Below are 24,972 nucleotides of genomic sequence, written 5' to 3' on the forward strand. Positions count from 1 at the left end.
TCTTCACACTAATGATTTCCAAATGTATTTCTGACTCTTCTCTCTCTTCTAACTCTGGGCTCAGATATTCAACTCTAGCTGTTGTTTTTAAGTTGAATGTCTAGTGGGATCTGAAATTCAACATGGTTAAGGCAGAAATCTCCTCTCTCCCAAAACTTGCTTCCTCCCTGTCTTCTCTGTCTCAATCATCAGTAACACCATAAGCCAATTGTGCAGAAATTGAGTTTTCATAACTCTCCTCTTCTCTCACTCTTTTCGTAAACCTCTGATTCATCAACAAGATACTCAGTTCTGCCTCTAGAATAGATCCTGCATCTTTACATTTTTTAGTATCTCTACTAAGACTGTAGCTGTCCAAGCCACAAATGTCTCTAGACTGGACAACAGCTAATAACCTGGTATCTCTGCTTTGACTTTTTCTCTTATATACAGAGCCAGAAAGTGATCTTTTAAACAGTGCTAATTAAATCTTATCACTCCTTGCCACCTTCCACTGGTTGACAGTACACTGAGGATAGAGTAAAAATTCTACCATGGCTCTCAAGACCCTTTGATCTGGTTTCTCCCAGCTTTCTGACCTCATCTCAGACACTTGCCCCTCTTTCCTGTGCCTTGAAAATGCCAAGCACATTCCTGTGCTAGGCTCTTTGCACTAGCTGTTCCCTATGCCTAAAGATCTTCCCAGATCTTAAGGCTGGCCCCTTTCTGTCATCCAGGTTTTGGCTCAAATGTAAAGTCAGCAAAAATTTATTTCATCGCTAGCTCAAAGTTGTGCCTCTTTTTCCACCATCCTCCCCACAAGTCCTCTCATTACCATTGTATTATGTTTTTTCATTGCAATTATGAATATCAATAATCTTATTGTTATCATTTTTTCACTTTAAAATGACCTGTTTATGATAGAAACCGTGTACATCCTCACAGCACACACCTAGTGCCAGCAGTCCCTGGCACAAAGAAGGCCTGCAAACCTCATTGCTGTTATCTATAGAACATGAAGCTCTTCAGCTCTCCCGAATCTCAAACAAAGCTAGCTTTTTGTAAGGACTTTGTAAACTAACCAGCAAACTTTCTTTCTGGTAATAGGAACTTGTGGGAATATTGATTTTATTCCGACTTTAGAAGAAAATGAAACATATTTTCTGACATAAAAACCCCCAGAATTCCAAAGGCATTGCATTAAGAATAATCCCACCATTGTTCAAGTTTAGCCGAATCTTATACATTAGGAAAGTTATACTCTACATGGATGAATTAGATCACTTTTTAAGTAAGCAGGGAAACTGCCAACACACAGGTAGACCTCATGCCATCAAATCCAGAGAGAATAAATTCAGATCTTTTCTAGAATGGTGAATGACGCAATGTCTTTGGGGACATTCAAGGCTCCATTACTGACTCTGAGAACAAGGCTCTAAGAGGAAACCACCTTGCAAGGTCATGTCCTGGGTTAGAAAGAGAGGTCAAGATAAACAGACAAACAAAAGTAAAACAGCTGAATACAAAATAAAACAAACATATTGGTTTTTGTTTGCGTGCACTTGCCTGTACTGTATAAGGACTAGGGAAGTGAAGAAGTGGGCTACACAGTTTGCCTGGCCCATTGCAAAATGAAGAAAAAAAACATTACGCATTCCAAGATAGTAACAGGCAGCCGATGGCTGTGGCAGAGTCTTATACCAAGCAGGGCCTTTCAGAGGTCGCGGTCCTGTGCACCTGCACAATCACACACCCTGTACAGTGTGTGAAGAACGCCCCGTTAGGAGATGATTAGAATTAATCTTCAAGCACCTCCACTTCCCCACCCCCGCCAATACTACCACAAAGGCAACAAGAAACAACTATCAAAACTGAAGCAGGTGGTGCCCAACCTTGATGGTGGCGCGAGTGATGGTGGTGGCGCTGGAAGTATCACTCCTATAAAGCAGCCTTTAGAGTGATGATAGAGAAATGAAACGATTTCTGAGGCTCCTGAAGTAGAAGCATCAGACACAAAGAAGAAGGTAAAGGGAAGGAGGCCACATCAGACCTTCCTCCTTTCCTTAAGTAGACAATACATTCTCTTTCAAGAGACTTTCTCTTGAATTTAGCGACTTGTGTTTGGTGCCTCCGGAGCTGCGGTGGAGTGTGTGGGATTGGGCATCAGTGTTATCAGGGCATGTCAGAATCAAAAAGGTAGAGACAGGTTTGGTTTAAATACACTTCTGTGGATTGGCTTCCTACCCTCTTTAGTAACAAACCCAAGGACTCCTAGAAGGAGCCGGGATGTAAGTGAATTTCCAAGGATCCTCTTATTTTCATCTTCCCTGGACGATCGGAAGGTAAGAACCACAGAGAACCTCAGGGATGGGCATTCTTAGGTCCAGCACAGGTCACCTCGCTGGTAGAAGTGCGTAGTCCTCGGACATTTGGAAGAGGTGGCGGGAACTATGGGGACCAAGAAGATCGCGGGTCCCAGGCAGCGGTCCGAGGAAGTGCGACCCGTCCCCTCCGTCTGCAGTTGGGCAGCTGGACCAGCGGAGACCACAGTCCGGGAGAGGAGGGTCGGATCACGCCCGCGGAGGCGGCCCCGGGCCCCGCCGCTCGGTCCTGCCCCGGCTGGGGAAGGTTCAGGCCCCAGGAAACTCGGGCGGAGGGGGCGGCGACCGGTCACCCTGTGGCCATTGCGGCCGCGCGGCCGCGGCTCTTGCGGCTACGGCACCCGCCGGGTGGTGGCTCCGCAGTGCCCGCCCCCAGCTCCCCTTCCCCGCCCCTCGCGCCCCCTTCCCCGCCCCCTCCCGGCGCCCGGGCCTCGCTGACCCGCCGCCCCGTCCCTCCGCGCGCGCCGCGGCGGCTGCTCCTCGGCGCGGCGGCGCCTCCCCCACGCGCCGCCCGCGCTGCCGGCAGCGTAGTCCTCCCGCCTCGGCCATTTTCCCTTCCCCCCTCCCCTCCCGGTCCTCATCCCCTCGCCCTCCCCCCCTGCGCGGGGACTTTTCCGGAAAGTTTTTATTTTCCGCCTCGAGTCTTGAAGAAAGAAGCTCCCGGCTCGGCAGCAGCAAAACTTTTCGGCTGCGGGGCTCCGCGGCCATCGGCGCTCCTGGTCGAGCGATGAGCGCCCCTCCGGTCCTGCGGCCGCCCAGCCCGCTGTTGCCCGTGGCGGCGGCGGCAGCGGCGGCGGCGGCCGCGCTGGTCCCGGGGTCGGGGCCGGGGCCCGCGCCGTTCCTAGCTCCCCTCGCAGCCCCGGTCGGGGGCATCTCGTTCCATCTGCAGATCGGCCTGAGCCGCGAGCCGGTGCTGCTTCTGCAGGACTCCTCCGGCGACTACAGCCTGGCGCACGTCCGCGAGATGGCTTGCTCCATCGTCGACCAGAAGGTAAGGCGCCGCGCGGCTCCGGGCCGGACGCCTCCCCGTCGCGCAGGGGGCGCTGCCTGCCCTGCCGCCCCTCGCCGCGCCAACTTTCCGGCTGCAGGGGCTCGGCCGCGAGCCAGCCTCGCCGGGGCGCTGGAAAGGTCTAGCACCGGCTGAGATCGGACGCTTGCATCCGAGACGCTGCACTCCCTGTTGTCCAGGTCTCTCCTTGCCCCGTCTCCGTATATTCCCAATTTCTCTCCCGTCTGCATCCTCCTCACCCATTCCCATCCCTTTGAGTACATTTCCAGGTATCTTGCCTTTTTCTAGTCACGCCTTTCTCTCTCCTTAAGACTTCCCGGCTCTCCCCTCTCTTCCCGCTGGACCCTGGACCAGCACATTCCTGGCGCCGGAATCCTCCTTCCTGCACCAGAGTTCCCCCGGGGACACGCTCAGCACGATTTCAGCACCACTCCCTTCCCCTTCAGGCCCCTCTCCCAGCTCAGATTGATGCTGTGGAGTTCTTGGAATGATCTGGAGAGGAGGAATTTCTCACCTGTCAAATAAGCTTTTAAGAGAGAATGATTGACTCGGCCAGCTGTGAAAACAACTGACCGGACCACAGCTACCCACCTCCTCCTCGTCTTTTATTCCCAGCCCAGTGTGAACATAGGAACAAATTTGTTTTCGACGGAAAATCTGAAATTTGCAGCCTTCTTGATTTTGATCCCCGGGCACTGATAGTGGAGCTTTGAGGTGGGGACACAGGCATGTAAATGGTAGGGGTACTGTCCAGGAGCACCCGAGGCTGGCTGTGCCCTTAAGTTTGAGGCTGTGGGACTCTGGACAGCGGCCACCAAAGATAGGGTGGAAAAAAGGGCCATTAGCCTGGACCAGGCCACCCGGGGAGGAGACCCAGCCCGCCCACCACTGTTTCTAGTGCAGTTCTGAATTTCAGTTTGTTTCTGTGGCCATCCAGAGGGAAGGTGCATGGAAGAGGGTGATAAGAGTATAAAGCAGAGGGGACCATGGCGCCAGTCTTCTTAGTGTAAACAACCAGGGTGTAGGAGTGGAGACAGAGGTCTCTAAAAGTGCAGAATTTCGACCCTGGAGGACCAAGTAGTACTTGCCGTAATTTAAAGATCACTTGAATTATCACGAGAGCTTTCTTTAAACTATTTGGAACAGAGTTTGCTAAACCTGTGTGTTGTGAATTGTGGTAATGAGCACAGGAATATTAGGAAAAGCCCAGGGAATAGTCACAAAACTAGGAAGTTATAAAAGTTCTGGAGGCTAGACTGAAGTAATGGTGAGTGCCAGGAAGATTTGTTTATTGAATGGAGTGACATTGTATAACACATGTGACTTTTACTTTTTTTCAACATCCACATAAAAGACAAATTTTGTCTAATTCTGCTACAAGTGATATAATTTGCCTTATCATCATCAGTGTTGTGGAGTGTCTGTTGTAGGCAAACAAGAGTGTTCTCCTAGGCACTGAAAGCCTTCCCTTAATGGAGGTTGCAGTCTACAACAATTTCCATTAGGCTGCAAGCCAGTTAGTTAAAGGGCAGAACTGAATAAGCATATAAGCAAATGCAAAATAGTTTCTGAAAAAAAAAATTAATGCAATTGTATAGAATTTTAACTTATCTAAATCTGAAAATAGGTGATGGAGTTACAGGTAACATTCAAATTGGGTCAAATTAATATGGACAGGCTGTTTTTGACCAGCTTTAAAACATACACATCCATACACACTTACATACACAAACACCTTGATCAAGTTTAGAAGAGGCAGAAACATGTGGTTCAAGGGGTTTGTGACTGGAAATTGAATGGAGAGTGAATTCGAGTTATCTCTGTAGCTACCAAGAGGGCAGTTATGTGGAGAAGGTGACGGAGAGTGCAGAGGAGAGAGGCAGCAAGCACCTATGGAACACAGGGAGCCTGAGGGTAGTGGCTAGAATATTTAGAGAAAGTAGAACTATGAAAAGGCCTTGGAATTAAGATGAACTCAAATTACCAGGAGTCTCATAATCTACATAGAGATATCAAAGCAAGGACATCTGAAAGATGAATTTGCTGTGTGGAATATGTTTGAGAATGCCAAAAATGTTATGGCAGAAGGAAAACTGGAGTTCACTCATGAGCTAATAGAGTCGGGAGCCAAAGATCTCGGGGAGAGACCTGGAGAAATACTGAAAAAGGAAAACCATCAGCCCTAGTGACTGATTTATAAGGGAACCCTTTCCTTTTGTATTTAGTCTGCTCATTCTTCTGTCTCTTACAGTTTGAAAAGACTGCTTGGGATAGCCAGAGTAAAGATCTCACACTTTTTTTTTTTAATTATTTATTTTTTTAAGGTTATGGCAGAGAGAGAGATTTAGAGATGTGGATTTGAGTTGCTTATATATAGGAAGCTGTAAGTAAGCATTTATTGGATAGTGGGTCTAGATAGGAAAATTTTCATCTGTTTTCTGTCATCTGTCTTGACATCCAGTTGTCACCCTAGGTGGAAACAAGATTAAGAGGGCTGAGTATCCATCACAGGGTAGTAGAGATCTCTTTGCTTTGCAACAGTAGCAGTGGAGGCGGGGGTCAATGTGGAATTAAGGAAGTGGAAGGCGATCCTTTGTCCATTATTTCAGGTTCTCTTGAAGTACTTTCCCATGATACCAACTCTGAGAAGGGATGACAGGAGAGAAAAAGAGAAGAAGGGAAAGAGGGAGGGAAATGGATAATTTAGGGGAGCTGGAAGTTTGAAGTCATTTACAACTTTACCATGTGGAATGGAGTCATATTGAGCTAACAGCAGAATTCTCCAGATTTCTCGAGTCTTCCGCATTCGTGTGTTTAAGAGTCCTGTACATACTAATAAAGATCAAGTAGCTTAAATCTTTGGGAGTATTAGCTGACAATTCAGTTTATATCAGCAACATTCAGGGGGCATTATCTGTGGGATGAAAGACTGAAGTGTACAGGACTAAGTACAAGAGGTCTGCGAAACAATCTTTAAATTATTGTTATTATTTAGAATTTAGAGTATAGTTTTTCTTTAACTGTGTAGGTTTGAAAAGTGGCAGACATAATGATTATTTTTGAAAAAAATTGATGGTAATTCAACAAAAATATTCTTATTTTAAGATAAATGTACCCTAAGTACACACTGAATTATAAAACTAAATAATTATTTTTTTAATATTTTAGTTTGGGTGAAAAATCTAGTGTTACATTTCTGTGTGTAACAATTTATATATAAATATATAATTAATTCCTTCTTTTTTGGAACTATTAGCTTAAGGTTTTATTTATATTATATTATTTATATTCTTTACTTTGTAAGCATGTAGCCTCGAAGGCTGGTTTTATATAAAGATATGTATCATGTTAGCTAGTGTACACGGTTATTATTTTCTAGAGGCTAAAAAAATAATTACAATAATTGACTTCTCTTCGAAATATTGTTACCTTCTGCTGTCAAAAGAACCTTGAATATATAGACTAAGAAGGCATTGTTTTGAAGCAAGAAACAATATTCTGAAGGAAGAAATACTTAGTTTCATAGCACATCATCTATCTACACACACTTTTAAAACAAGCAATATTAATTTAGGAATGTGGGATGAAATTAATATGACTGTCCATTCATTTATGCCTATTATTTTATTAGAAAGACAACTCATACTTCCCTTTTGCATTTACTTAAATGGAGTAATAACATCTGTAAAACTCCTGGCAGAGTTTCACTTTGTATAGTCATTTATCTGACCAAAGAAACTAAAGAGTGGACTTTATAAAAGGTATCTCACTAAAATAATAACAAAGGTTAGTGCCATGGTTTAAGAGCAGCTATGCTCTGCTTATAGTTGTTTTGCTTTCTTAATTGTAAATTGTTTCTTAACACTTGTAGTGTCATTTCAATTTTCATTGTTAATTTTAGCTAATCTACTTCTACACAAATTGAGGAAACTAGAAGTAATTAGTTACTTGACCAGGCCAACATATGTAGAACAAAATCCTTTTAAGCTAATGGTAGTGATTAGGTTGTAGTTTTATAATTTTATTCAGATTTTGTGTTTTCCATTTTTGTATGTTTATTGATTTCTCATTTAATGACAAAGTATAGAATGTAGAATGTATCAGTTCATTAAGTGATTATTAAAGTAATACAGTGCATGATATTTTCTTTTTAAGTTTAGTTTATATTAAGATTATATTTTGTTATATATGTAATGCCTATAATAATATACATCTAATATATGCATATATATGTAGTATATTTTCTAAGTGTCTAAGTGTATTTTGAAACATTTTTGAAAGCCTAATTATCCACATATAGGCTGCAAATGCTGAAGTATTGTTTCATATTTTCCATTGTAGGCTGCAAAAGTGGGGCCTCATTACCTATCTCATAATCCAAAAGAGAAACTCTTCCTTATGTTTTTTTTATTAATACACACAACTAGAAATCTTTTCTAATAGGTGTATATTATTTGACAGTTTTCACAAGGAAATATCTTTTGAAAAAGCCCACAGACTTTGGGCTAGGAAGAATGGGATGATTGGCTGTTTTGACAAATAAGCGAATTGCTTTGGGCCTTCAGATCCAGGATGAGATGAATTTGAAAGAATTTTCTGTGACAACTGTAGTGCATGTGTATGAGAGAGTGAAAGTTGAGAGTAGGGATTGGAGCTGGAAAATTATTAATAAAAGTTTGAAAATTTCTCCCCTTCTTCATGACTGTGTTCACCATACTCTTGTCAGAACCATTAAGGGAGATTTAAAACTTTTTTTGCCAATTATTATTACTCTTTTTTTGGTGAGATGATTTTATGTAGGGCTTCACTATTTACACATAAATGACTTTTAATGACCTCACTAGGCAATACAAACAAATTTGTAGGACTGAGTATATGATTGTGACTTATCTAAGATTACTTTGAAGATTAAAGATAATACGTGTCAAGGATTAAATATACAGCCTGGTACATAGTTTACTGATACAGACTAGCATACTGTAAACATGTACAAAAGAAATGTATACTCTTTCATCTCATTCTTATCTCAATATACAATTAAAATTCTATTAAAAAGCATACAATTATAAGGTCAAGGTAACATCTTTCCCTGCTCTCTATAATAGGGCAGATCTTAGGAGTAGTTGCATTTTGATACTGCCTCTCAAATTTCAACCTCTCAAAATTCCTCAATCAAGGAGTAATTTGATTATTGTTAAATGAAAAACACGTATGTTGATAAAATAAAGCATGTCTTTATTGCACTTTATTATTTTTGACAAGAAGTTGATTTCTTTTTTCAATTGCAAGTATACTTCCAACGATATTTTATTTGATAAAAAAGAAAAATAAAATAGGTAATAGGACAACATTTGAGAACATAATGACTTTCAAATCTAGTCCTCAAGACTGAAATTCAAAGTTTCTTTGCAAATCAAACCCTTGATATGAAGAAGAAGGCACTTGGAATTGACTTTGGAGATCACATTTTGCTGCCATGCTAGTATATAGAGCCTGTTTGCCACTGTTACATCTGATGCATAGCTAATGTAACATAGTTAGTTGTGTGCATGCAGAAGTGTTAAATTGGGGTGAGAGGTAATTTTACTGGGAAACAATTGCAGTAGTAGTTCGGTTAAGCCAATCACAAGTTTTTTCCCCTATCTTTTTACTGACTACTGCTTATTGCTCATGGAAGTCCTTATACTCCATTCAGCAATAATCAGTAATTATTCACCTTTTTTTTTTTTTTTTGTCTTTTTTTTTTTTAGGGACCCACCTACGGCATATGGAGGTTGCCAAGCTAGGGGTTGAATCAGAGCTACAGCTGTTGGCCTACACCACAGCCACAGCAACGCAGGATCCAAGCCCTGTTTGTGACTTAAACCACAGCTCACGTAAATGCCGCATCCCCAACCCACTGAGCAAGGCCAGGGATCAAACTCACGTCCTCATGAATACTAGTCGGGTTTGATTACACTGAACCATGATGGGAACTCCTCATCTATCTTTTAAAGTAGAAAAATGGAATGGATAATTACATGAAACCTCTGTGAGAGTGTGTATGTGTGTTTATTAGACTGGAATCATTGAATAAACTTCTAAAGCTGTAACAAGAAACTAATATAACGATCAAGTTAGCAAGGCTGGATTTGGATTGGATTGGAAGTGAGTAAAATGAGTTTCACTGGAGTTGATCATAGCATAAGAGTTCTTTGTTTTATTTTTATATTTGTTTGCTTTGTTTCTGTCTGTTGAGGATGGCTAATGTTTTTGACCTCTGACCTCTGATAGTCATCTTGATTCACCTGAAACATCTAAGCCCAAATGTGAAAACAGAGGTTAAAATATAGGGCGTTTTTAAAGATAGTGCTTACCTTTTTATTTCTCCAGTATTTTTCTGGAGAGCTTTTGAAAAGGAGACTTCAGTTTCTCAAATATTTCCTTGAGGTTGGAATATGTCAGAACGACACAAAAGAAGGAAAAAAAATCGATTTTCTCTTTCTTGTGATGGAATTTAGATACAGAGAAAATACTTATTTTCCTCACAGATATTAAAAATTCCTTTCCATCTACAAGAATATGTGAAATTTCCCCCAGGAATTCCTCTGATATTGTCAACTAAATATTTTTGTACCATTAAAAACCGATAATGACAGCACCACTTGAAGTTTTTTGGCAGCAGAGAAACCCACATTGTGCTGTTTCTTATTTTGTCTTTCTAGTCTCACAGAAAACAGATAGTGAAATAAATAAATCCTTTAATTACATGGCCACTAAGGCCATTATGGAATATCATACAGTTTATATTATTATAAAGGTAATAATTGGTGTAAAAGCAGCACATATTGAGACATAGTGATGCCCATCCAAATTTATAATTTCCTATATAGAAGTTTATTCCAAAGTTGCAAAAAGGCTTTATTTGGTTAAAGTTAGTCAGTTGATACAGCAGCTAAGCAGTGTTGGCAAATATGAAAATTAGGTTTTTAAATATGCAATCATCCTTTATTTATCCTTCTCAGAGTGCTGGAAGATCATGGCCAGCCTTCAGGGAAGGACATACTTTAGGGCTCCAGGGCATCTGGCATTGGCACTAGGAGGAATTTGGAGTCACCTAAGGTGATTGCTTTGCCAGAGAAAACAGACTATTAGGGTGGTGCAGGAGAATATTTCTCAGTTTACAGAAAGTTGAGGTCTGCTGTCTGTGCTGAACCATTTATATAGTTTTTGTACTCAGTGTCTTTGAAAGGTTTGCTCTGTATCCCAGATATGAAAATCTGCAACAAAGAACATGTGTTATCTATAGAGTTATAATTATTTAGAAATTGGTTAGTCCAGTTAGACCCTCAGAAGAATAATACTAGAGGCCAAGGCCCCTAGGCTACTTGACCTGGGACAAGAAACTGTGGCTTTTACCATTGTCAAAAGCAGGAAAGAGTTATAGGGAATCGTGGACAAGATGGGTGGCTGTTAAGCTTTAGTGATGGCTTTGAGTCCATAGTGGTTGAGTAAACTTGAGCAGGCTACCGTAGCCAAGGCCTGTGGGGTTTTGAGATAATGGCACCTGAAAAAAGAAAAGGAGAGTGACAGCAAAGCTCTGACATCTTGTGGATTAGGTTTGCAGGAGTGGTCCCACTAGGTAAAGCATGAACAGCATTTGGGAGAGGTGTGGAAATGGCTTTTTACAAGCAGAGTTAGTTCTTTTGGGAAGTTTTCTGAGTGTCACAGATGAGAAGTTCAAAGAACAATTCCACCAGGACTTGACTGTGATAATTTCAGAAATTGCTTGTCCTGGGAGCATTGGGTCCTGGTCTGTAGGGTTCTCAGGCCTCGTGGTAGCAGTGGCCTGCAAAGGGGAACCTCCAGGAGCAGCACCTTCCTGGCATTTACTCTGTGTGCCTCTCTATATCTTGGCTTCTTTTCACTTGATGTGTCTGTTTTTCCCAGTATTTCTTTGGATAGTCATTTTCTCTCCTTTTTAAGGATGAAGGAACTAAGTAAGGGTCAGAGAGATTAAATCATTTACCTCAGATGACATAACTGCTAAATAAAAAAGCAAAACTGCCCAATTCTTTGTTCCCTTCACTTTAGGTAATCCTAAGAGCAGGAGGGCTGGGATGGCAAAAGGTCTGTATACAGAGTTTGGAATTTTCAACTTGAGGAGGAAGCATGTTAAACTCCATTATGTTGAATGAAATTTACTCAAAAATACTTCAGCTTTGACAGTGTGATAATATTTATGTTAGTTTAAATTATTCCTTAATCTGGAAGACTTCCCTTATGTGGGATTCACATCCTAGTTAGTGGTCAGCTGGAATTCTAACCACTTTGGAGGCCACCACTACGTGGCTTCTCTTATCAGTGACAAGATACCCACACCAGGTATTGATAATTAACATATAGAGGGCATTAAAATGGAATCTCATTGGGGATACTAGGGCTATTAGAGATATATCATTGCCTAAAGTATTTCAGTGACATGTATCACCCTTTAGGAGTCATAGGAACTGTAATATAATCTACTCATTAATATTTTTAAAAATTTTTATTTATTTACTTATTTTTAATTTTTTTTTTCGCTTTTCAAGGCTGCAGTTGAGGCATATGGAAGTTCTCAGGCTAGGGTTCAACAGCTGTTGGCCCATACCGCAGCCATAGCAACATGGGATCCAAGCCGAGTCTGTGACCTGCACTGCAGCTCATGGCAATGCCAGATCCTTAACCCACTGAGCAAAGCCAGGGATCAAACCCATATCCTCATGGATACTAGTTGGGTTTGTTACCACTGAGCCATGACGAGAACACTCTAGTATATGTGTGTGTGTGTGTGTGTGTGTGTGTGTGTGTGTGTGTGTGTGTGTATAAAATAAATATATGTAGCAGGATCTGGTTTGGTATCACTTTCATTATACTCTGGTAAGAAGATATGAGTATAGCCATCTTTAAATTTCCAGACAGAACTGTTATCCAAAAAAGATGATTACCTGTGTGGGTCACAAGACTTCATTGCAGTGAGATATGGACATAGAGATATTTTGGATGAAGTGATTATGGTAAGATGATTTATTAATCAGAGTGGCTCAAAACTAATGGATCTAAAGAATCTTAGCTGCCTAGGAAAATCAATGAATCATTTCTTCTTGAATGGTACATTGATTCCCAGCAGATCCTGAGAATATAATTAAGAGTCTTGAGGAAAGTGCCTGTCAGTGGTTGCTTTTTATTTAAGAAGTATTTGGATTGTCCATATGCATATGCCAGGGGATTATACTTGCAAATGTTTCCTCTTTATATAAATTTGATGTTTTTGTTTGTTTGTTTGTTTTGGTTTATGTTTGGTCAGTTGTGAATGAGCCCTCACCCTAAAGTAAACTTACTCTCACTTGTGCATACTCAATTACAGGCCACATGGAATTTTTCTTTTTACTTTAGTAGTGCTAACCCATCCAAACTGTGAATTGCCTTGCATTCCTTTGCATTGCCAGTGTACAGGGCTAAGGCCAGCACTTCCCTTGTGGACTAATTGTACTTTCTTTAGGCTTTACAGAAATGTAGTTGTATATATAGGTAAATATGATTTGGTTTAAAGTAGAACCATACCTCAATTATGTCCTAAGGGTTACTGCCTGAATGACTATTGGGAAGCATATAATAAAGTGGTTATTTAGCCCTGATGGTCTAGAAGGGCTGAAAATATTGCCTCTCTTTGATGTATTTGGAACTTGGAAGTTTTAGTACAATGAACAGGTTACATAGAGAATTCTCTTTTGACATGCCTCACTGGTTATCTCTTGGCTGACAGCCGTTGAAGCAAGTCTGGCTGAACTTGACGTCTCAGTTTATTCGATGTCTTCTAGTTGAGTAGGGTGCCTTGTAAGCCTTTCCTTGAGATAAGCTAACCTGAACTAGGAGGACATGGCATCCGTTGTTGTTGGAGGTGTAGTGAGGTGGGTCAGTCATGCCTAGATCTTCTCTACCAGTGATCAGTGCTGAGAAAAAATTCAGTAGCTTTAGAGTAGCCTCTAGACAAGAAGGCTCTCTGCCTTTACTTTTGACACATGCTAATTTCATCTACTAATGTACAGTGAGTGTCACCTGGGGTGTAGATCTTTAGAGTATTTAAATAAATCCAATAATAGCTTGCATAGATTTGCAACGAATGAATGACTAGATCTTGCAAGATCTTCACTTCCATTCAATTCTTTGAAAAGAATAGAGAGCAGAAGTGAACATAAGTGAGAATGGAGTAGTTGAGTGGGTAAGTAGAGTAACCAGCTGCACACTCACCCAGGACAGTCCCAGTCATATTTTTTATCCTGGGATTCTTTTAAATTGTAGGTTTACTGATAAAAACTGTGGAGTCTTAAGTTAAAAAAACTCCTACAAACAAAAACCTTACTTTGGACAGACATTTTATTGCCTTTTGGCCAAAAATCCTTGTATATTTTAAGATGAAGCCAAAACTTACACTCAGAATTTATTTTTTAGAAAGTCATAAGATTGTATATATTAATCATGTCACTTTGAATAGCTTTTCTAAATGGATTCTTAAGCTAAAAACAAAACAAAAACCTTACTTTGGTTAGAATATTATCCCCTTTGACCAAAAATTTCTGTATAACTTAGAGATGAAAAGACAACCAACATTTAGATTTGATTTTATGATCCAGTTAATTAGATTTGACTTTGAAGATAGTATCTAAAGTAATTTGAGGTCTGTTTTATTCAACCAATCAGTGTAAATCAAGATGTTATGAGGAGTTTCTTGGCACAGCAAGTTAAGGATATGGTGTTGTCACTGCATTGGCTTGGATTAGTCCTGTGGCGTGGGCTCAATCCCTGGCCCTGGAATGTCCACATGCCATGGGTGAGTCCAAAAAAAGGATGATATGATACTTATGTGCATGTTTTTTTTTTTTTCAAATAGCAAATACTTTTACTTATTCTGATAGTTCATACGACCATTATTAATTCAAAAAGTAAACAGAAAGTCCTGCCTTAAAGTTCTAGCACCTTTATAACCATCACAAGGGCAGAATACACTGACTTACATGCAGAGAAATAACATTATTATAGGTTTAAGTTGACTTTATTGTATTCTCTGTTCTGTAGAAAATATGATGTGGTTAGCAGAAAAAGAGGGAAATTGCAGACAAATGCCTTTGATTTCTTAGAAAACTTGTCTTATATTTAAAAAACAAGTAGGCAAATTAAAGAGGATACATTTTTGGAAATTGTACTGTCACGCAATATCAATGTGTAAGTTGTAGCTCATATTTTCTTTTTTTCTTGTCTTTTTGTCTTTTCTAGGGCCGTATCCACGCCATATGGAGGTTCCCAGGTTAGGGGTCTTATCGCAGCTGTAGCCACTAGCATACGCCAGAGCTATAGCAACACAGGATCCAAACCGAGTCTTCGACTTACACCACAGCTCAAGGCAACGCTGAATCCTTAACCCACTGAGCAAGACCAGGGATCGAACCCACAAACTTGTGGTTCCTAGTGGGATTCGTTAACCACTGAGCCATGATGGGAACTCCTGTAGCTCATATTTTCTTAAGATGATCACAGACATAGCCAGGAAAAAGCAAATATATGTTATAGCTAATCTACTTTGCTTGGTTTCTGTTGATGAATATGCTGTTGAAGTAATATTAAGAATTTTAGGTTCAGAAATTGTAACGTTGAAAAGTAGTGCAGGTCAGTGAGGTCTAAAGCCATTTGAAAAGGAACTTGATTTTGTATAACCATTTCTGTTTAGAATTTTCCCTTCATGGAATGTTATAATTTTATACTTTAAATTGTTTTTCTTTTATTTTGACAGTTATAAAATTACCACATATGTTAGGCTGAATAGTGACTCTCAAAGATGTTCACATCTTAATCCCCGGAAACTGCAAATGATATGAAAAAGGCAAAAGTGATTTTCCCCTAGAGGCTCCAGAAGGAACCACACCTTCACTTTAACTCACTGAACTGATTTTGGACTTCTCATCTCCAGAACTGTTAGATGATATGTTTTTATTTTATTAAAGCTGCTAAATGTGTGGTAGTGTGTTACAGAAATAACAGGAAACTAACATGCCACATGTGCTGGAGAAAAGGTAACAAACTCAGATAAATCCCACAATGGATCATACCATGCAGAATTAAATAGTTATCATTTTAGTGACTATCTTATGAGATTTTTAAAATGAATTTGCTCATCATAACTCACATACTTTTTTCCTCTTTTCACTTGTTACTACATTCTGTCAAATTTTGAATATAAAATGTTTACTTTTGGTAATTTTTGTGTGAAGAAAGGCTTTTCAGATATTTACTTTGGTTTTAGAATTTAATATTCAAGTTATTAAAGTTACAGATTCAGATGTTAGCTCAATCTTTCTACTGCCACTTTACAAATATTTTAATTTTTCTAAAGTCTAGTAGATTTTAACAATCCCACTTAAGAATTAATATCTTTGGAGTTCCCGTCGTGGTGCAGCAGAAACGAATCTGACTAGGAACCATGAGGTTGTGGGTTTGATCCCTGGCCTTGCTCAGTGGGTTAAGGATCTGGCATTGCCGTGAGCTGTGGTGTAGGTCACAGATGCGCCTCAGATCTGGCATTGCTCTGGCGTAGGCCAGCAGCTACAGGTCTGATTAGACCCCTAGCCTGGGAACCTCCATATGCTGCGGGTACAGCCCTAAAAAGACAAAAGACAAAAAGAAAAAAAAAAAAAAAACTGAAGAATTAGTATTCTTCGCAAATCCAATTATTTTGTTACTTTCAAACATTTTAAATTGCATTTTTAAATTTAATACATTTGATTTCCTTTAAATATTGTAATTCTGTGCTAGATAAACTTTTAAATCTTCTTAGGTAATTCTTATTCTATTAATAAATGAGGCATAAATAGGTAAATACAATGAAATTTAAGTTCTTAAATGTCCATTGCCATACATACACATAAACCAGAATTTAAATTCATTTCTTAGTTATGTTTATATAATATCCACAAAGTGTTAATATGATGGTTTTGACTTTCTTAAAGTTTTCTGTATTTAATTGCAAATATTTCCATTTGAAAGATGTTTTTTTCCACCTGTGAAACAATGCGATTCCATGTAGTTTGTGGAGTTCCCTCCCTATGTAAATTCTGCAGTTGTCGTCTTGGCTTGGTTAAGGTTGTATAAACCCAAGTGGTTTTAGCTGGGATGGAGATTGGCTTCTTGTTGGAAGTATAGGTCAGTTCCATGGAATTCTATTTCTGATAGTGATTCCATTACTTCAAGCATGAGGGTAATTATGTGTCCTACATCTCTGGCTTCAATTTTTATATTATTTCTGTCTGCTGAAAAGTCTCAAATTCCTACCCAGATTGATCATTTTATTGGATTTTGAATTTCTTTAGTGTGTAAAGATACATGCATCCCTTTTATATCTGCACTAAAGAGCTTTGAACCTAATGGAATAACTGTATTTTCATACTTTTTTCTTAGGCTCTTAAGGCTACATTATTCTGAGAGAGATTTAGTATGCGATTGAATGTTGGTCCTCTCTCAGGTCTTTGCCTGAGCATCTATCACAACTTGTAAGAGGATTCTTCTAACATTGAATCTTCCCAAGTAAATGAAAGAACTTTTAGGGCACCACTTTTTAATGTCCGAATAGAATTGATATATGGATTTATCATGGTATGTTTAACTTGTCTCCTACTCTTGGCTGTTGAGGATTTTTTTCAGTTTTTGGTTTTAGTTTTTTAAAATGTCTTTAAGCATATGCCATGGCAGAATTTTTTGCACAAATATGTAGAACATTTATATTTGAATTTATCTGTTAAAATCCCTAATATTAATATTGTCTTTTAATATTTTGATATCGTCTGTTAATATTTCTAAGATTAATATTTAGATTATCATTTTTATTTTAGAATTATAGTGATTCTTTGCTTTCTTCGATTTGAAAAGTACAGATGCATAGCATTTTGGGTTTTTTGCTCTGTACTTAAAGAGAAAAATCAAGTGAAGCAAGCAGCAGGATGCAGAATAAACTTTTATCTTTAATAGCCAACACTTCAGTCATTCATTGAATAGACTGCATATAGAATATATCTAGCAAATTCACAATGAACAAATAGTAGAATTTTAAAAAATTAACACTTTACATTTTCCTGCCTTTTTTCCCTAATAACTGGCCTGATAGTCTCTCTATATGTTCAAATTCACTCTGATTTTTTAAAAAGCAGTTTGACAAACATACATTCCTATTTAAGAAAATTCCATAGAATAGTTTCTTAAAAATAAAATTTCACCTTAGCTTGATCTTTCAGTTGCCCATAATGTTCTTTAGATACCTGAGATACAAAAAAGAGGTTTTTAAAGACTTAAGGGTGAATGTTATCTTTTGACATGTCCATTTTTCCCTAGAAGACCTCTCTTTTACAAAAGAAGATGCATTGTTTATTAAATCCAGTAGGGCTGTCTTTGATAGTTTGAAATATATTTTGACTGATAAAACTGATTTACACACAAATGTTCAGGAACATCTTTTTTTGAGTAAATAGAATAAGGTTGAGTAAATTACATGAGAGTGTAAATATCTTATAAGCAGCCATCTTTACCTGTTTTTTTGTGTTAAATCCCTGGTAACCTGGAAAAGTGCCTGGCACTGAATGATTTGAACTAATGACTTGTCCCATTATTTATTTAAGTTTCTAGGGGCAGAACAGTGTGGTCAATCTGTATACAGAATAAGTCTTTACTTATATCTGGGCTATTTGCTTTTTAGGAAGTCCTCATTTCTACCTTTGATCCATGATTATTACTCAAATAATTATTTTTTTTAAGTGAACTAGAAGTGTTTGGGGACATAAGATATACTTAGGGAGAAAATTGGACTGTTTTTTAAGGAAACAAACAATATAAAACCCTGGGATTTGAGTCTTTTCTGAGAAATTGATATTTCTCTCATATAACTGGGCCAGAATTTAAAGCCAGAGAAAGCCTTCCTTTCTGAAAACATTTTATGATAGGGTCTGAATAAATATTTGTTGAATTGAATTGAGTCGTTGGAACAGAAGGAGTCTTTTGTGGTTGTTAGTGGAGACCTCATTGAAATATTAAAAAAAAAGGCACTCCAGTGTTTTATTTGTCAAATCTCAGCTTTATTTTACCTGTAGATTTTAAGAACACAATTATGGAAATAATAAAAAGCCTGACATATAAAATATAGTGGTAGGAGAGATGGTGATGAGGAAGAAAGAATAATGTTTTTGGGTGGGGGGGGTGGTGAATCAGAAAATAACACAAATTCAATGAGTGTTAGCTGGAAGTCCCTTTGCTGGATTTTTTGCTTGTTTGTTTGTTTATTTGTTGTTTTTGCTTCCCACTGGCTTGTGACGTGAATTTGAGAAACTCAGATTGGCTGACAGGGAATGTTCAGGCAGAGTGGCCTCCAGCAAGGAAATTTTTTTATTAATAGTCACTAGTTTGGCAATTTTGTTGTGAGTCATTAGGATTGCAGTTTAAAAACATATACCTTTTCTTTGTTTCTTGCCAATTCTTAACCTTAGTTACTTTAATTTTAAAAATTTTTTGTATCTCAATTACTGTATTTTATACTTAAGTCAGATTTTACCTGTTTAAATGATTTAAAATTATACTTGTTTTTGAAAATCATTTTCACTTGTACTTTTAATATTTATTGTATACTAGATGACAGTGTTGAATTATATATTTGTATCTGTTCACCTATATGTGTGTATATTTGTGTTTCTTATCTTATTTTGGGGGATTTTTAAAAGTCTTTTCTTAGTTCTTTTTATTTTCTCTTCATAATTTTAGCTCTTGACAACCCAGATTTACACCTCATATGTTTTAAATTTTCTGCCCTGCTGTTTGTATCTTTTTTTTTCCTTCACAATTTACTTTCTCATGCAGGTTTAAGTCTTGGATGTTCTTAAATGTCTGAGTTGATTTTCTCCAGAGTTATAAACACCATTGAGTGGATATCATTTTTGATTTTCTGGAACCCTGTTGCTTTTTAACATAACATCCAGCCCTTGGATGAGGAATCTGTGATCACCCAAGTACATATTACTGTATTTGGGAAAAGAGTTGCATGCTGTCAGCCAGAAGTTTGTGTAACCTCAACAGTCACTCCTGGGGAGGACTTCTCCCAGCCCCTGGTGCTAAGCTAGGGGAGAGGATACCCCCTGTTCTGTCATTCATGACAGGTGGAACAGTAGTGCTTTTGCATCCATGTTTCTGTTTAAAACTATCCTTCTTCTAGGCTATTGATGCAAGGATGGTTCCCATTTTTCCTGGCAAGATTTTTCTAGAATGAAGAAGCTGGTGAGAACAGGAGTTACCTGAACTTGGATTTTTCACAATGACGTTTGTTTTCTCCACTGGCAAATAGTTCTTTAAAGTCATCAAGTATTTTATCCAGCATTTTAAGAGTAGAGCTCTTGATAAAGAAAACAAAAACAAAGACAAACCCCTTCTTCCTGTTTATTTTTGGATTTGTGATGCCCCCCCCCCACCAAAAAAAATTCTTTGTGGTACAGGGGTATGGAAGACTATAGTTCCTGGGGGAAATCTTGGTTAAATTCCATGAATTAGGCCAAGTTACTACACTGTTGATGGTGTACTGTGACCTTCCTGCCTTTCTCCTCCAAGAATTTTCATTCTGACTCCTTTGAAGGTGTGCTGTTTCATCTTGGTGGGGCCCGTTTCATGCCATCAGTGTGCTTGGGCACATGAAAATCAGCTTAAGAAGTGAATATAGTTAGACTCTCTTCAGAAAAAGTACCATGTACTTTCCACAAATTATTGATTTATATGCTTTTTGTCCAAACTGATTTCCAAGTCTGGTTATTTTAGACCAGTGATTTTGTATTAGGTGCAGTCAGAAGTTAAATGCTATTCTTGTACCACTGCTTTTAACGAGGATTAATATCAAATTGCTTTCAGGTTTTATTCATCTCATCTTGGCCTTTGAATCCAGGGGAAAGAATCAATTGTGATTTAACTTATTTGAACTCAGCATATAGCCCTGATCATTTAAACTCTATCAGAACCTACTCATTAAAGGACTGTTGGCATAAATATCAGTAGGAATCAACTTCTGATAGATCAGTTAAAATAACATTAGCAATTATTATCTCATTGTGATTATTACCCCTAATGCAGCTAACATTTGTCAGCTGTTACTATACTACTCTTTTTAAAGGGCCTGCCTAGACTAACTCTTTGACCCCAGAGGGAGGTAACAACTTTACCCTCATTTTACAAGTGAAGAAACTGGGTCCTTAAAAGAATCATTCAGGATTATACAGGCAGTGACAGAGTTGAGATTTTAATTTAGACTCCAAATGTCATGTGCCTAACTGCTAGACTCTATAACACATCTTAAACATTTCCAGGAAGATTAATAAGTCTGAAAAAACAGTGGTTCCTTATCTCTTTAGGTTGTTTCTTAATCATTTGATAATACTTTTGAATGAACTAGACGCTTGTTATGGAGAACACAAAGGAAATATTCATTTATAAATGGATGGTTTTATTATTTGAAATTATGAAAGACTGATCCTGTCAATTAATCATTGCCATAAAGACAGGTACATATACACTTTCCTAAATTTAAACTTATAATGTTGGCAAATGTTTCCAAGCTTATAATTTGTTTAAAAGAAGCAAATGCATACATGCACATGTATTTGTACATGTACAATATATGTGTTAAGAGCATAATATAACTGTATGTAAAATGAAGATGCATATTTAGGTTTCTTGGTATCCTCACAAAGAGTTTATCTCAAAGAGTACATTAAGATTAGTACAGTACAATGTTAGGCTTTCTTTGGATACTTTATTAGATTTTTATTTTCGCTTTTTAATTACGGACTCCATATATCCATAACCTAGTTGCAATAAGTATCAAAATGTAGTCACTTTTGTTTCATTGATAATTAATTTCTTGTTCCCCAATCATTATCCCTTCATCCTGTTTTCCCAAGATTATTTTGAAGCTAAATATTAATATTTATTTTTAATTAAAGGCCTGGAGAGTCTTCAGAATGAGTTTTGGAGAGAATCTTGGTGTTATACTCTTTTTAAGGGAGGGATGCATTGCATTTAAGTGCTCGGCTTTGCAAGGCTCCTTAAGGTTTAATTTTATTGTCATTCAGGATATGTGCTTCTCTGTTGAGCTGGCAAAAAAGGAAAATTATACTTCAGGCATTACACTGATGCTTGTCCCTTAGTATGTCTTATATGAGAGGGATGACCTTCAAGGGGAATCGCTCGAAGGACACAGAGTCCATCTATTCTCCCAGATCATTTCAAGTGCATTCCTGAATCAAGTTGTATTAAACAGTTATGTGCCAAAAGGCATTGCATTAGTGAAATGTAGAATTATTTGTAGTGATTCCATTAAACCATTTCAAGGTTGGTTAGAGAGTATAATCTTATGATTCTCAGGTCTAAGGTGAGTCCCAATACATTGTTCATTATAATGTACAATCTTCATTGTAAGGAACCTGCACAGAAATTTCCTCTTAAACTTTAATTCTGGTTCCTCTCTGGAGCCATTCGTAGGCTTTTAATCTCACCAATAGTGTGAAGTCTGAAATTAACATTTTTCCATCTGTGACTGCCCTAAAAGTGAGAGTCAAATTTGGGGCCTGGAGAGTGCAGGTTTATAGCAGTACTATGGTATGGATTTTCAAATTTGTTCATACCTCTCCTTTGTCCTCTTAATTGTTTTTCTTTTTCCCTTTTTTTAGCTAAGACAAAATATAGACAAGTGAATTAAAAAAAACCTGCTAGTGGTTATCTCTGGTTTAGAGTAAGACAGGGGATTTTATTATTTGTTTTTTTTTTTCTACATTTGTTGTAATATGCATGATAATAAAAGTAACAAGGCAAAGATGCAAACACTTATAAAATAGAATCTAAGTAATGAACTATGAATACAAAAATTGTGTTTGGAAAGCCAGAGTCATGTGAGAGTTAGAAGGCTCTCTGAGTGCAAGTTTTATTTTGTCATTTTGAATTAGGTTATTTGAAATGACCAAGCAAACCTTTGTAGAGCAAGACTATATGTTGAGGTTCAGAACAGAACTTCATCCCTCCTTTGGAGGATCCGTGTAGGAGAGAAATATTCATCCCCTCCTCTGTGGGCCAGTAAAGAAACTCTAAAATGTAATGATCTAGCCTCAAAAATACCCTCAGAAGGAAATGACAACTTCAGTTAAGCAAATATTACTTTGATTCTTTAGCTCTACTATATCTTCCTCACTTTTAGAAGGCATTGTCATCTTTTGATGAACCTTATTATTGTTAAAAATAATTTATCCATTTCTTCCAGTAAACACATTTTGAATGAGTTTCCTGCCATAAAAATAAATTAATCATAATCCCAATGTATCTTGCTCCAGGTTGTGCTTTGAGCCCTGTGAGAGGCGAGACAGCATGGCAGAGTGGAAGGAGAAGTCTGGCTTCTGAGTAGAACACACAGGTTACTGGCTTATCCAGATGAACACACCCAGTACTTGCTGTATTCTGAGCTCTGTTCTAAGCACTGGAGATACAAACTTGAACAGCGTTGGGATCCTTGACAGTCTCCTAACTTGTGAATCCTGAATTTCCACATCTTTCTAGTGTTTTGTCTAACAGGGATAGCAATACCTGCTGTTCCTTCCACCAGGGGTGTCTGTTGAAGGAATTAAAAGAGAAATGGCTTTGAGCGAGTGTTTTGAAAAGGGCGCAGAAATGTTATAATTGGAAGGTAATTTTATTGATGAAATAGTCAGACACTTTCATGTTATTCTGGATCAGATGCCAGTGTTAAGTTGATTAAATGATAAATATGGACTTGAAAACCCATAGCATTAGTGGACTTTCTGCTTTACCTTTTAAATGGCTTTATAGTAGGGTTATTATAAAAAGTTTTCTTGTTCCCTTTTCAAAATCAAAGTTTTTTGTTTGTTTGTTTGTTTTTTAGGGCTGCACCTGCAGCATGTGGAAGTTCCCAGGCTAGGAACTTCCCAGCTCCAATTCGACCTGCAGTTGCCAGACTACCCCACAACCATAGCAACACCAGATCTGAGCCACATCTGCAAGCTACGCTGCAGCTTGAGTCCATGCTGCATCCTTAACCCACTGAGTTAAGCCAGGGATTGAGCCTGCATCCTCATGGATACTATGTTGGGTTCCTAACCTGCTGAGCCATAATAGGGACTCCCAAAGTGGAAGTTTGTAATTAATACCGGCTCTAACTATGAACTCTATAAGGGGTGGGTAAAGAGGACAAGCTTGGTGTGAATAATGTTTTTGCTACTTGCTTTCTGAGTAACCTTGGGCAATTTACTTATGATCTCACTTGCCTTTTCTGTAAAATGGGGTACTAAGCGACTATGCATCATAGTTACTTTCTAATAATATTATTATGCAGGTTAATAACCTCTGTAGAGCACACAGTGTTTGGCATATCCTAAGGAGTCTATGCTAGCTATGGTGATAAACACCTTCATAGCATGATTAAGTTCATAAATCCAAACCTGTATGGGCAAAGTTATCAATAGTAAGTTGTTATTTTACATGAACAACCCACACATGTTTAAGGATATATTGTATATGAGAAATTGATTCTACCTTTTTTTTCAGTTTTCCTCATTTTATGGTTATTTTAATTTTTATTGAGTTATAATTAACATACAATAGCATATTAATTTCAGATGTACAACATACTGATTTGATATTTTATACATCATGAAATAATCACCACCATGAGATGAGTTACCATCCATTACCATACAAAGTTGTTACAGTGTTTTTGACTGTATTCTTTATGTGCACTTTATATCCTCATGACTTATTTATTTTATAGCTGAAGTTTGTACCTCTTCATATCCCTTTCAGCTATTTCATGTGTTCTCCCCACCCACTCACTGGTAACCACAGATTTGTTCTCTGTATTTATGACTGTTTCTATTTTGTTTTATTTGTTCATTTTTTTAGTTCTTAGATTCCACATATGAATAAAATCATATGATACTTGTTTTTCTCTGACTTATTTCATGTAATACCTTCTGGGTCCAATTATGTCATCACAAATGGCAAAATTTCATTTTTTATGGCTGAGTAGTATTGCATTATATATATACATACATATATGTATCCTCTTTATCCATTCATCTATTCATCTATCAGTGGACCCTCGGGTTACTTCCATATCTTGGCAGTTAGGTGCTCCAATGAATAAAGGAGTCCATACATCTTTTGAAATTAGTATTTTCATTTTCCTTGTATTAGTATCCAGAAGTGAAATTGCTGGATTGTATGGTAGTTTTATTTTTGATTTTTTGAAGAACTTCCATATTTTTTTCCGTAGTGGTAGCACCAATTTACATGCCTACTAATGGATTCCTACATCAAGGTTCCCTTTTTTCCACATCCTTGCTAACACTTGTTTCTTATCTTTTTGGTAATAGCCATTCTGACAGGTGTGAAGTGTGGTACCTGATTGTGGTTTTGATTGGAATTTCCCTGATGATTGGTGATGTTGTGGGCCTTTTCATGTGCTTGCTGGCCATCTCTAGGTCTTCTCTGGAAAAATGCCTGATCAAGTCG

At 38.1% G+C, this 24,972-nt stretch overlaps 1 protein-coding gene across 2 annotated transcripts in view; it reads left to right on the top strand.

Moving 5' to 3' along the window:
- Positions 1-2,999: 2,999 nt before the first annotated feature.
- Positions 3,000-24,972, top strand: part of PRKD1 (protein kinase D1) — a 335,903-nt gene continuing 313,930 nt past the window's right edge. For both annotated transcript variants that reach the window (XM_021099185.2, XM_021099186.2), the window contains exon 1: positions 3,000-3,351. In XM_021099185.2, coding sequence (XP_020954844.1) covers positions 3,088-3,351 — 264 coding nt within the window. In that variant the 5' untranslated portion in view covers positions 3,000-3,087. The remainder of the gene's footprint in view (positions 3,352-24,972) is intronic.

Source organism: Sus scrofa, chromosome 7, assembly GCF_054392235.1.
Source record: "Sus scrofa isolate SSC_HxYL_T2T_F1_AM1 chromosome 7, Sscrofa_HxYL_maternal_Yorkshire_Landrace_v2.0, whole genome shotgun sequence".
Classification (NCBI taxonomy): domain Eukaryota; kingdom Metazoa; phylum Chordata; class Mammalia; order Artiodactyla; family Suidae; genus Sus; species Sus scrofa.